The sequence below is a fragment of the Notechis scutatus genome, chromosome 1, assembly GCF_049901735.1.
Source record: "Notechis scutatus isolate UNSWTSFEM ecotype Mainland chromosome 1, rNotScu1.2, whole genome shotgun sequence".
Classification (NCBI taxonomy): domain Eukaryota; kingdom Metazoa; phylum Chordata; class Lepidosauria; order Squamata; family Elapidae; genus Notechis; species Notechis scutatus.
Window position 1 is genome coordinate 271,450,300 of NC_142009.1, and position 14,457 is coordinate 271,464,756.

Sequence of the window (14,457 nt, forward strand, 5' to 3'; positions counted from 1 at the left end):
GTGGCCATGTGGCTGGCATGACTAAATACCGAAGGCGCACGGAACACTGTTACCTTCCCACCAAAGTGGTCCCTATTTTTCTACTTGCATTTTTACATGCTTTTGAACTGCTAGGTTGGCAGAAGCTTGGGCAAGTAACGGGAGCTCACTCCATTACGCAGCGCTACAGATTCAAACCACTGAACTGCCGACCTTTCTGATTGACAAGCTCAGCATCTTAGCCACTGAGCCACCGCGTCCCTATGAATGAAACATATGGACCCATATAATTATTTCAGATGTGGAAACTTACTTTGAGTAGGGTTCACTCCTATGCATGACACAAGAAAATTGTCCCCTTTTTGTTCCCCACATAAATGGCTGACTTATGGAATAGCTGAAACTCTAGGAATATAACTGAACCAAGTATGACTGCAGACAGTTTTGAGGGAGAATATGAAGTCCACGTCTATATATATACGAGAAGAAGAGGGCACAGAAGGTTTACTACTTACAAAGGGAAAATGTTGGGAGGTGATCCATGTCTCTAAATCAGGAAGGCAGATGTTCTCTTTTTTATTGGCCCATCTGCTTTCTTTTGCTTCTGTTTGGTGATATATCAAGAAAAATAACAATCACAGGCAACCTTCTCATATGCTCATCTGTTTAGGTACTGACGGGACAGAGAGGGATAGGGATACCACAAGTAAGTTGTAAGATGGCAAGTCCATAGATAAGAAAATCTTGGGTAGAATCAAAATATCAAAACGTGAATTGTTACTTTTAACTTTGTGGACATTTAGACTGCCCTTATTCTAAACTGGCTGATGTTTGTTATATACCTTCAGAGTATAGAAGGCTACCAGTGATGGGATTCAAAAAATTTTACTACCAGTTCTATGGGTGTGGCTTGGTGGGTGTGGCTCGGTGGGCATGGCAGCGGAAGGATACTGCAAAATCCCATTCCCTTCCCACCCTACTTCCAGTTCCGTTCTCCTGTGCAGGACAACAAAAGAAGACCCAGCCGATCAGCTGGGACTCAGGAGGCAGAGAATAGATGGGAGCAGGGCCAGTCAGAGGTGGTATTTGCTGGATCTCAAAATTTGTGCTACCAGTTCTCCAGAACTGGTCAGAACCTGCTGAATACCACCTCTGAATGCTACCCAAGAACCCAATTTCTCTCTTTGATTTCTGTTACTGAATTGGCTTGGTGTTGGGGTGTGAGAGGATTAAAGCTTGCAAGGCTGTGAAAAGAGATTAGAAACAATGGTTAGCGAAGAAGAGTCCAGGTGACCTTCACATCAAAGGTAGAGAAATGAGCAGGAAAAATCTCCACCTAAGGGCACAAGATGTGTAAATGGAGATCCTAATTCAGGGGTGTCAAACTCTATATCATTGAGGGACACATCAGGGTTGTTTTTGACCTCGGGAGCTGGGGTGGGCATGGCCAGCTTGATGTCACTCATGTTGGGGGCATCTGTGGTGGCCCAAGTGCTATGCCAGCGAAAACGGACTCCTGAGCTCTGTTTTTGGCTGCTACAGCCTCCTGCAACCCTCTGCCAGTGAAAACGGAGCTCGGGAGGACCGCACATGGTCCTTCTGAGTTCTTTTTTTTGCTGGCAGAGCATCGCAGGCCAATTCTTCACTGTTTCCAGGGCGGCCCTGCAGGCCAGATCTTAGTACCTCGTGGGTCAAATCCTGCCCCCCGGGCCTTGAGTTTGACACCCCTGTCCTAATTGTTTGATTCTTCAGTGGATGGCCTTTATTATTAAGGGCTCATCCTATCTGCAACAGAAGCAACTTATCTATCCCAACTATATCCTTAGGTCTTTGCTGCTATATTCGAAGAGGTTTCAGCTTCTAGATAAAAATTTACAGGTGAATCTGTCCTGTCTCACTCACACACACAACCATGATTTAATGGATTTATTAATATTCCCCAGCAGTTCCATTCATCAAAAACTCAGAACTGTCCCAATTAAGTCCAGCCAAAAGCAGACCAACGGCCAATGAGTCCACAAGGCACTTGAAAGTTTCCCAGACAATATAAACCCACCAGGCAAAATTAAATCTGCAACACAAGAGGGTTCACAAGGCAAGAAAAGTCCAGAGATCACAAGGCACAACCCGAGGTGTCAGTTCAAAGCAAGGATCATGAAGCACACAGCTAGGAAATGAACACATTGTTCCCAGCATTGCCTCCATGTTTCTGCTGTGCTAAATAGCCAGCTTCTGGTGCAGCCCATTAAGAATAATCACAAGTAATCAGATTGACCTATGCTGCCTTTTCTATGCCCTACATGTTCTTGGATCAGGTGCAGAAGGCAGTTCCTTATCACTGCCTGGGCTATGTGCTTTCTGGGCTATGTGCTTTCCTTACCTGAAGCCTCAGGGCTGTCTTGTTGCAGCTGTGCTTCAGCTAAATCCCTCTCAGATGGCTGCTCAGAGCCATTGACCAACTCCCTGATATGCTGGGAACTGGTTCATCCTCCTCCAAACTGACATTTGGAGAGGTATCTGAAGAAATGTCCTGGGGAGTCATCACACTATGTCTGTTAGGATATGGCATTAGTTCAAACATAGGTTAGATTTAGTCAGTACTATATTTTTGTGACTTGTAGAATTGGGTTTGTTTGAAAACATATTCCTGAACGTTCAATGCATCATCAGAAATCTTGCATCTATTATATTATTTGTACATTTATATAACGGTATTCAGAGGGATATGGATTACAAGAGGAAAAAGGTTAGATACAAAAGGGGGCCTCTAAATGTGCTAGAAGTGTATTTTCACTTCTGGCCTAGCTGTCCCAGCTTGGGTATTGATGGCTGAATCATTGGTAACTCTGACCTTGAGTTACTGATTATAAACATCAAGGCTATTTCTAAAAGAGCCCATGGTGGCACAGTGGTTAGAATGCAAGTTTGTGTCCACATCCTGGAGTTCAATCCTGATGGGGCTCAAGATTGATACAAGCCTTCCATCCTTCCAAGATCAGTAAAATGAAGACCCAGATCATTGGAGACAATATGTTGACATTGTAAACCATCCAGAGAGTGCTGTAAAGCAGTATGGTGTAGTATATAAGTCAAGGGTCTTCAAACTTGACAAGTTTAAGACTTGTGGATTTCAACTCCCAGAATTCCTATGCTAACATAACTGGAAGAGGAATTCTGGGAGTTGAAGTCCACAATCTTAAAGCTGTGAAGTTTGAAGACCCCTGGTCTAAGTGCTATTGCTAATAAGCCCTGAGTCATTCATGACTTGATTGTAGATGAGCAGATGGACCTGGTATATATCAGGTTTCATCTAGACCTGGTTGGGTGATGGTAATGATGTTATCCACCTGGAGATTATCCTCCAGTGGGTTTTAGATCATTTAGCAACCTCAATTCCAAGGCCAAGGGGGAGAGAGAATAATGATTTTGAAAGACACCTTACTGTTATGGCCTTGTCTGAATTTTGAGTTAGAGGCTGACGATATAGACCTGAGACAGGAACAGCCTGAAGGCAATCAGACACCAGCAGCCACTGCAAGAGACATTGACCCTGAGAAATTTGATTCCAGTAATGAGGGACCCGATCCTCTGGCAGGGCATCCTAGCCCAAACCATCAGCTATGAAGGGCTGAGCAAAAGTATTCAGCATGCTTTTCTGAAAAGATGGAAAAGCAATACATTTTAATAGGCAATACCAGCATCTGGAAGTACTTAGAGAAATCTTCGGGTCTTTGTTCCACCACTGGAAACAACTCTCTAACTTCAGATCTGTGTTTCTGTCTTTCTCTTGCTTCTCGCCTTGCATCTGGACTTTCAACTTGACATTTGGGCAGGCTTGTGGAGTTCTGTAATGCTTGAACCTTGGACTTGTGCAAGCAATCTCCTATTCTGCTTTTCTCCTGCAGATGACTCAGATTTCAAAGCAAACCATAGTGCTCTGGTTCATTATTCATTTGATTATCAACTGTTATCAGAAAGTTTATAGCTAGTAATAAAGCCAAACTTGGAACTGCCTAACTATCTGTTTTGAGTTGATTGATAGAGTACACTGATATAGACCAAACTGGCCCTGAGATGACAGAGTGTGCCTGTGTATTAAATTGGGCTGATGTAGTAAACTGGGAATCCTTCTTGAACATAGTCCAACCTGCTTCCTGATAAAGTCCCTATCTAAATTATTGGACCAGGTTGTTGGAATTCTTTTTTTGTCCTGCTGTTGAGTGACTTGTCCTCATGACTAGGATCTAGGAAGTATCAGAAGTTCATGGCCTCCATGGAAATAATGGTGCTTCTTTCAAATGGTCTTGGATTCAACCCTTTGCTGTGGACATTTTGATCCAGAGGAGACAGATCACTACACCTTAACAAGTCTCCATGAGATGATTTAATTGGATAGACAGATTTGCTTCTGATAAAACACTTCATAATGTACCCCATGTTACACTCATAAGACTTTATATATATTGTAAGCCTTATGAGTAACTCATAAGTGTAATTGATTTAGGCCCAGAAATTTGTTGGCAGGCAGTACATTGACTTCAGGAGAGGTTTTATCTCTCAATGATGAGACTGAACCATGATTACTCTCACCATAGCATTCTGGACCAGTTGTAGATTCTTAGTCAAGCTCAAAAGTCTCCCTAATGTAGAGCACACAAAAGTAATTCTGTCTGATGATGATTATAACAATTACCGGAACACTTGCAAACCAGGGCAAGACCTCCCTGACTGACGTTTCTACTACTTTTTAAGCCATTGCTGTGAATCCAGGAGGATCCCCAATTTCTTCCAAGGGAATACAACCCCAATGGAGTGGTTATGTCTGGATGTTTATTGAAGGAACTACCGGTAGGTCTTAAGAGTCTGTAGAGATTCTCAGTCATCCAAGTCATGCTCTTCAAGGAGGATAAACCCTTCCATTCCCCACTATCCTGTCAGAGCTGAAGAAACTTCTTGGATGAGAAGCGAAACGACTTCAGAGAAAAAAAAACAAAAGTCCAGTTGCCTCCTGAAAAAGCATGTTTAGGTCTTAAGAGAGATTTAGTGGGAGTAGTAAGCAGCTTTACTCTCTCCTTAAGTATGCATACCCTGCCTAGCTGCCTGGAAGACATGAATTTAAACTATAAGACAAACCACCCAGATCAGGGGTCTCCAACCTTAGCAATTTTAAGCCTGGCGGGCTTCCCCTAGCTGGGGAATTCTGGGAGTTGAAGTCCACCAGGCTTAAAGTTGCCAAGGTTGGAGGGAGGTTACGTACACTTCCAGGATATTCCTGGATCTGGTAATTACTGCCTAATCATCCACCTCCCCTTTGGGAGAAGCTTATTGAGAAGGTGGTAAGGTAGTAGCAGCAGAGTGATGTAAAAGATGTGAATTACATATTGATCATTTCCAGTCCTTCTTCAAGGCTTGAATGGAATAGCCTTAGTTGCTGTGATCAGGTTGATAATTTCTGTCAACCCTGAATGAGAGAGAATAGCAACTAATGCTATTTCCATCCCAAGCCTGGTCCTGAACATGGACTGAAAATGATCAATATAATTCACATCTTCCATATCATACTGATGAGAAGGCTAGCATTCATTTCCAAACTGGACTGAGACTGTCCCACCTTCACAAAAGACCAAGCCTCCTCTTCCTTATTTGAAAAAGTGAAAAAAATAACCAACATCTTGCTTTTAAATTGCCTACCTAGAACGACTCATAAATGTAATCCACTTAGACTAACTAGATTGCTTCATATTCACTAACATCCCAGGTATTGGCTAAGATGTTACACAAGGGAAGAACCATTGTAAATTTATCCCAAAGCATGGAAACATTGGGATAGATACTCCTTAGCCTAGTCTACTTTATTGGAGGAGGAAGTCCTATGTATGCCATCTGAGCTTTTGATGGAAAAGCAAGTTATAAAACAAGCAGAGAATGGGGTATTGTCTCTGAAGGACATGTACCAAAGTACAGCCCGATCGAATTATTCTCCCATTACAGTATTCTCACAAACTATATTAGAGGAGATATTTGTGGTATATCTGTCTTCAACACTGATGCACGTACCATCTCTTACTTTTGCTATATTCCAGTCCTAAAAACGGGAAAAAAACTTGCACTGAAAAAGATAGATTGTGCTACCAGATTTTTGTTTCTGCTTTTATTTCGTGTGTTTATTTTCTTTCTTTCATTGTTTTATTATGTTTGGGTTTATGTACCTGTTGTGAGCCACTTAGGGTTTATTTCTTTCAATTATTTTTATTACATTTAAAACATTTGCATAGTTGTCCATCTTCAAATCAAACTCTGGGTGGCTCACCAGATGTACAATCCTAAGAGCTGTGCTTCTAATATGGGTGGCCATACAAGTATTGAAATGAATGAACGTGTAATATACAGGGCTGTCTTAATGCATGGGCCTGATGGGCACTTGCCCGTGGGCCCCACAAGCATAGAGGCCCCATATTAATCTCTGTATGTTAACCCTTCAATGCACCTTGTATCACATAAATACAGCAACATATTTATTACATTGTACTGCATTTTTATTAATACTAACATGCAAATATGTGTTTAATCTTATTGACCATTTACATTTTTATTCCTGTGAGTAATTGTCATAGGGGCCCCAGTACACTGCTTTGCCCGGGGCTCATAATGCTGTTAAGACAGCCCTGGTAATATATGCATATATTTAATCCAGAAGTGGGGATTTTGTAGTCCTCGCATAATTTCATGTGATCCTCAGTTTAATTCCAGTACACGTTCGAACCTCTAGTGAGTCTTGCATATCCTTGTAGCTGGGGTGTCAAAGAAATTGGTGTTTTGATCGTTTCTTTAATCTGACTTCACCCTTGTGGTCCCTGAGGAAATATGGCAATTGGTAGGAAAAATAGCACACTCATGGTCTCTTTCACTAAGAGGTGCTTTTCCTTGCTTGCCGAGTACATAAATAATTTGCAGCGTCAAATTATCATCCAAAGATTATTATTGCCTTACCCCAAGGGTTGATGTAATGCATAAAGCTCTGGTAATAGTCAACAACTTAGCAGCTTTTCTGCTAAAAGGGTTTTCTAATTCTGGAAATACCAGAGATTGAACTGGGACCTTTTGCATGCAAAGCATAAGACACTGAGCTATGGTCTTCTTCATTCTTTTAGTCATTATTTTCATTTTAGCAATTCCAAAAATAGCAGAAGAGTAATCAGACTTCTATAAACATTTAAAAAATATATCCAATAATCAAATGCAACTGGATTTTGCTGTCTGTTGACTAAAAGCTATATGCGGTTGCATTTTATTGTCAATATTGGTGTACTTATTTTCCTAGTTTTTAGCTGGCATAAAAAACAACAACAATGAATGCACAGAATATTTTTAATTTTATTATCTAATAAAATGTGAATTAGCTAATAAACAATGAATAGACAAATAACATTGAGAACACTAATAAACATTTGTTCCGCTCCTAATTTCTAATATATTGATTGTTCAGAGGGAAAATGTAAATTTTCAGAATCATATGAACACAGTTTCAAGCAGCATATCTTGATTTCATTAAGTATTTTAATGATAGTGTTTTTAAAAGATTTGATATATATATATTCAATCCAGTTTTGAGTTGAAAGTGACTGTGATTTTTTCAACAAGGGGAAGAGAATGAGAGGAATCAAGGCAGTTGCTTTACATTTCACTATATGGAACATTTTTATTCTTCTAGCATTCATAATTCTGAAGCTAACCCATTCTTACTGTGACATTTCAGCTACTGAAAATGTGAGCCATTTGACAGGACATTCCATTTGAATTTGTTAATAATTTTAAGTATGTTTATAAGATTTTATTCCTTGGATTGTTTCCTTTTATTGTTAGTCATCTTTTGTGCTCACTTGATGAAAAGATGGGATGTAAATTGAATAAATAATGAATAAATAATAACAACACATGTCCAGAAATGAAATAGACACAAGCTACGGTATAGTTCCACCAGTGCAGAAATTCAGATGTCTTCCAAATATTGGTTTTGGCAGCAAAAGTAGTTCAGCTATGGCTAACCTATTTGCTAGGTAATATACAAAGCCCTTGGAATAAATAAGTTGGAATTGGCTGTGTCCTAAATAAAAAAAGAAAGGCAAAAGCCATTCCACCTACCCATAAAACATTTTAAAGCCAAATCACCCCAGACACAGTAATTCTGCAATTGGAATGTTCAATGTTGTTTTAATAAAATGAAAGGAAAAAGAAACGCTGGATTAGAGTTGCAAATATCTAGTTTTTGTTCCATTTTCTATAATTATTATTAAAGTGTAGAAAGCAGTTGCTGTTAGGCTCAGGAGGGAGGAGACTCCCAAGCTTGAAAACTATTCCCTTCCTGCTTTAAGACTAATTCAAATTAGTTTTTTGCACTTTAATTTCCGAAATGTAAGAAGACATTGGAAAACTGCACTGATAATTTCCCCCCTTACTTGTAGTTTGTTCTAAGGAACAACAGAAGGTTCCTGATAATCTACTGAGCATTATTAGTACCGTATTTGCCGGCGTATAAGACGACTTTTTGCCCTGAAAAACATGCCTCCAAGTGGGGGTCGTCTTATACGCGGGAGTGACTCGACTCCCACTTGAGCTTGAGTTGCAGCCGGGAGGGAGGCTGGGGGAGCGGTGTGTGTGTTTTTTGTGTGTGTGTGTGTGTGTGTGTGTGGCGGGTGTCACTCGCCACGCGCTGCGCAACCTTTCCCCCTCTTCCTTCCTTAGCGGTGTGGGGAGGAGAGGATTGAAGATCCTCACGTGCAGGCGTACTTTTCTTTTTCTTTTTCTTTTTGCACGCAGGTTTTGCATGCGGGCGGCTGTAGGTTAAGGATGGGGAGCGGGTGGGTTATCAGGTTTTACGGTGCTTCCAACATGTGCGAACGGTGGGAGAGCGGAGAAGAGAGCGAGCGGCGCCCGCTGTGTGAAATCCTGCCGTCAAAGCAACACTGGGGGAGGCAGGGTATAAATTTACCAGGTTAATGTAGCAATGGTGATTAATGCCCAGAACATTGTTTGCGGGTATTGGGGTGTGTGTGTGTGTGTGGTGGTGGTGAGGAGAGGTTGTCCTTTGAATGCGGAAAAGTAGGTGTGACCTTGTGTAGGAAAATAAAGAGATCCCTTTTAGCGTGTTTGGCTTCTTTGCCTCCTCGTTCGTTTTGACGTGGAGATAATGGCCTTCGGGCAGGAGGAAGAAAGGCGGTAGCTGGATCATTTCAAATTTCACTTACTCTCCTGCCTCACTTCAATATGTCTGAGCGACTCCAGATACTGGAAGACTTTTTGAATGAAAGTGTTACCTCCATTTTTTTTTTTTAAAGAGGGCCACTTGGGGAAAAAAAAAAAAGATTCTAAGGAATTCCTTGTTTCTTGATTAAAGAGAAGGCATTGAATATACTGTTCCTTGGCAGCCTTTTCAGTGTCCGGGTTTTTGGTGTGTGTGTGTGTGTGTGAGAGAGAGAGAGAGAGAGAGAGAGAGAGAGATCAGCTGTATTGAGAAGAGAACGTTTCCTGTGTTCTCATTTTTATTTACAACATATTTTACGCTTTAATGGTAAGCAATGAAAAATATTTTTAAAACTCATTTCTAAACTCCATAGCTATTTGCATATTCTTGGTTCAAAATTGGATTAGCTCATTTCAAAATTGTCCAAAGCAGAAAAGTGCGTAAAAAAAAAAAAAAAAAAGTGCAAAAGTGGAAGGTGTGTGGAAGAGGGGTAGTCTTATACGGCGAGTATATAACAAACTCTATATTTTGAGTGGAAATGTTGGGGGTTGTCTTGTATGCCCAGTCGTCTTATACGCGGCAAATACGGTATATATTCTGCCTGGACATAAGTGTTGCATTCAAAGCTCACTGAAATGAATTAAGTAAGTCCAGCAATAGAGCCATTTAAAATTAATTCGGTATAAAGTTGAAAGGCCTTGTCTTGGAGTAGTAAGCACAGAGAAGACATCCACCATAACTGATCATCAGTCACTTCAGCCTGGCAATGTAAGTTTAATTATATTCAACATAGCACAATTGTATTTCCTAATATGAATGCAGTTGTATCTATTTCTCCTTATGATATATGGCAAATGCAGAAATAATTTGATTAGGAACATGGCTAAATTAAATCCACTCCTAGGATGTATGTTTCATTTGGAGAGTTACTGGTGTTAAATGTGCCCTACTCTTAAGATGTCATATCACATGTCATATTATCTACCAGAGAGCCAGTCTACAATAAGATTCAAAAGCTAGGATCAAAGTCAAGGTCACATTTCACAAAGCAGTCTACTAAGAGGATTTTCTCTTGTTACTTTTTATATCTTGTAATTATGAGAGACATAGATGATACTGAAAAACGATGTGGTCTGCAGTTTCAGAGGATAGGCCCCATCTCTTCTGGACACCATCAATCATGGTTGATGCATGTGGTTTTATTTTTTAAATGGAACTAAATAAGAAATGTATCTGACACACACACACACACACACACACACACACACACACAGAGAGGGAGGGAAGGAGGGAGGTAGATGGTAGATGGATAGGTAGGTAGGTAGGTAGGTAGGTAGGTAGGTAGATAGATAGATAGATAGATAGATAGATAGATAGATAGATAGATAGATAGATAGATAGTTATCTCTCTGTGTGTAGGCCCTGGACTAACATGCATTCAACAAATTGCAACGGTGTCTTCAGTTGGGGATAATAATAGCTCAACAAACCTTACTAAATCTTAGTAACTGCTATTGAGCTACTGACCCAAAAGTAAATAGATCCAGCTATGTAATAATTCTTGGTTTGTTCAGAGCACCCTGCCTAGATTGATCTCTCTTGTAACCATATTAATGGAGCTCTTTTTGTCCACAATTTTCTAGGATACTCACATTTTGTCAAAGGGAATGCAAAATAAAATTAAGAGAAGAACTGGTAGCAGAGGGATATAGTTGTCAATGGTTCCCTATTTACAATTATTAGAAAAAAATTAAAACAGACAAAAGAATGGTTCTGAACATTGTATGACTGAGTTTCAAATAGAATTCTGTACAAATAATGAACATGCAATTGCTAAAATGCATAAACTTATTAAAAATTGAAATAGAAGAAAAACAAGTGAAAGAATGTAAAATAAAACGGGCTAAAGATTTTGGTTATAATACAGGATACAGATGGAGCAGTGGAAAAATATGTGGCTTGAAAAGGATTGAAATTTGCACTGTGCTATAATCTTAAAAAGAATTTTTATAAATGAATTTTTATAAATTTTTATAAATGGATGAATGGTACTGTTGGTATACAGGTAGTCCTCAACGTTTAGCAACAGTTCAAAATTATAACTGACCCCCCAAAAGAGTAATTAGGAACTAGATTCGAAGTGTTGACAGTTGTCTCCCCCCTCCATAGTATGTGACCGAACTTCGAGCACTTAACAACATGGCCACATTTATGGCTGTTTGCAACATCCTGAAGTCATGTGACTGCATTTTACACCCGTTTTGCTAAAAAACAGCACTTCTTATTTTAGGCTAAACCGGAACCATAGTGTACAAATGGTTTACTTAATGACCATGATGTCCACTTAATGACTGCTGCAGCCACTTTAAGGACACCACGTTCACTTAATCTTTGCCACAAAAAGGGTAGTAAAATTGGCGGTTTTATGACCATTACAACATACAGTCATAATGAGCAGGCTCCATTATGGTCAGACTTTAAGGAGACCCATATATCACCAGAGTATGTTGTGGATGTGTAAAAATGCTAGAAAATTCTGGATTCAAATGCATAAACTACTTCAGAGAATTTCAAAGACTTAACATACAATTAATCAGAGGTTTTTGGTTTGAGATTGATAGACAAACAGTTGGAAAAAAGTTATGGAATTTTGTTTTTGTGCATGATAATTTAAGCAAGATTATTATATGCACAAAGATGGAAAGATTCGACAGTACTCACAATGGAAGAATGGTTGGTGAAGACAATAAAGTTGCTGAGATGACTAAATTGATTTCTTTGATCAGAGAAAAGACAATTATCTATTTTTATTGTTGAACAAGACTTACAGACTTTTACTTGAGTCAGAAAAACTGAAGTTATGTTTCATGGTTTTAATGATTAGAAGAGAAAGTTTGTAGAAAAAAGAGAGGTTGTAACCATGGAGTAAGAGGTAATTTTTAATTGTATTTATCAAAGGAAGATTGGAAGCTTCTTCTCTGTAACTTTTTTCTTTTCTAATTTTCTTCTACTTTTCTCCACTTTTACACACCATTAGCTTTCTCTTTGAGTTCCTTACTTTTCTTTTTCACACTTTATATTATAGATTTAAATGTATATATATTAAATATAAATAAAAGGTTTTCCCAGTCCACATCTGGTAACCTAATTTAAGACAGTCATTTGACATTGGAACAATCATCCTACCTGTGGCTGTTTTTAAAAGGTGAGCTTGAAATGCCATTAACTATACATGGGAAGAGATCAGTCACATTGGCTCTCTTAGTGTGCTCTGAGCTATGAAAGTCAAAAGCTTGTACTAAACAAGGAACATAAGTGGCCTTTTAAGACATACAGTACAATCCACCGCTTGTGAAAGAGCACTTTTTTGTGCTGGCAGCAGGTTTTAAATTGATCCAATTCCATGGTATGTCCTGAATGCTCCCAAGAGGTTTGTTTACAGCTCATTTTGATATGAGCCTTTGGAGAATTATATACTTTTCCCAGAATCTTACTTCACTTTTTAATTTCATTTTTTAGGAATTGTTTGTGGCCAGACATGCCCATGAATGTGGAGAAATCTAGGCAGGTGAGCTATGAATTGCTAATGAAACATTTTCTTTTAATTTAAGTTTTTATTGGTTTTTAAAAACAAACATAAACAAACAAAACATAAAAACATCAAATCATCTTCCATATATGTACATACAGTGTGCCGGTTGGTTTACAAATTGTTTTGTGCTTCCATTTCGTTGTCTTCAATTACATTGCATATAATCTCGTATTTTCAATCAAAAATTAGTATCATTATTAATCAATCATTTGACTATACTTTTATTTATTTTTATTTATCATTTGACTATACTTTTATTCATTCATGTTTTACAGGATAATCATAATTTACTTAGTTTGTTTTATAACAGTTCATATTATCATCTCAAATCTATCCTAAAATCATTTTATAGATATAATAAGAAAGAAGTACATCTTTATATATTTATTATTTTCTAAAAGTCTACATATTTCATTACTGTATTTTATTGTCTAACCATTGATAGAATAGATCCCAAATTTTATAAAATTGTTTATCTTCTTGTTCTCTAATTTCAAATGTCAATCTACTCATTTCAGCACATTCCAGTATTTTTTTAATGATTTCCTCCTGTGATGGTGTTTTCTCATTTTTCCAGTTTTTGGCAAATACAATCCTAGCCGCTGTTAATACATTTACAATCAGATATTTCAAGTCTTTACTATATATTTCAGGTAAAATTCCCAATAAAAATATCTCTGGTTTCAAGTCTATATGTTTTTTTGTCATTTTTTCCAACCACATGTGGATTTTAGTCCAGTATTTTCTAGCGTCCGCACAAGTCCACCACATATGGTAATATGAGCCAGGTGTCTGATGACATTTCCAACATTTTTTGGATTTATTCTTGAACATTCTTGCTATTCTTGTCGGGGGGAAATGCCACCTGTAAAACATCTTATACAAATTTTCTTTATATGCTGTTGACATTGTCATTTTATAATTTTGAGACCACAATTTTTGCCATTTCTCTAAATCAATCCCATATCCAAAATTCTTCCCCCAAGCAATCATAGTTTCTTTAACTTGTTCTTCTTCTAATTTAATTTCTAATAAATATCCATACAATTTTTGTTCTGTCTCACCTTTCTTCTTTCCCAAAAGATGAAAGAGTACAAACTCACACAAACACAGGCAGGCAAGCTGACTCGGACTTCACAGAGTTAATTCTTTGGAACTGATAATGTCCTTGGCAACACACCAACCTGCCAACACACTCTGCCTGCCAAGTCCGAATTGATAACAAGTAAAAAGCTACTCACAGAGAATTACAAGGCAGACCACAAGAATCATTCACAACGAAAAACCTGAAGTAAGATTAAACTTTGTCCCGTACAAAGTTTCAGCCGACAACACACCCACTTTTATCCCCTGTGGGGTGTGGCTCAATGACTCAGCTCACTCTCTGACCCTCCCACGCCTCCTACGTTGCTGCTCACGTTTCTCCCTACGACGCTGCTTAGGATCAAGCCAACATTCTTCCTCTTGACTCCCTGTCAGGGGCTGCTCCGATATGCCTTCCTCCTGATTAATCTCAGGCTGTTCCTCTCGGTTGTCTGATGAAACCTGAGGCATTATCAGGGAGGAAGGCATTGCCAGAGAGGAAGGTCCTGGGGAGGAAGGCATTCCTAGTTCCTCCTCCTCATCTTCCGAGTCCTCTTCCTCT

At 38.9% G+C, this 14,457-nt stretch overlaps 1 protein-coding gene across 8 annotated transcripts in view; it reads left to right on the forward strand.

Annotated features, from left to right (window-relative positions):
- TMEM229B (transmembrane protein 229B) overlaps positions 1-14,457 on the forward strand; it is a 59,628-nt gene that overhangs the window by 30,494 nt on the left and 14,677 nt on the right. For 5 of the 8 annotated variants that reach the window (XM_026671140.2, XM_087951582.1, XM_087951581.1 and 2 more), the window contains exon 2: positions 12,740-12,788. The exons of the other annotated variants lie outside the window; for them this stretch is intronic. In XM_026671140.2, coding sequence (XP_026526925.1) covers positions 12,759-12,788 — 30 coding nt within the window. In that variant the 5' untranslated portion in view covers positions 12,740-12,758. The remainder of the gene's footprint in view (positions 1-12,739; positions 12,789-14,457) is intronic. 8 annotated transcript variants of the gene reach the window in all.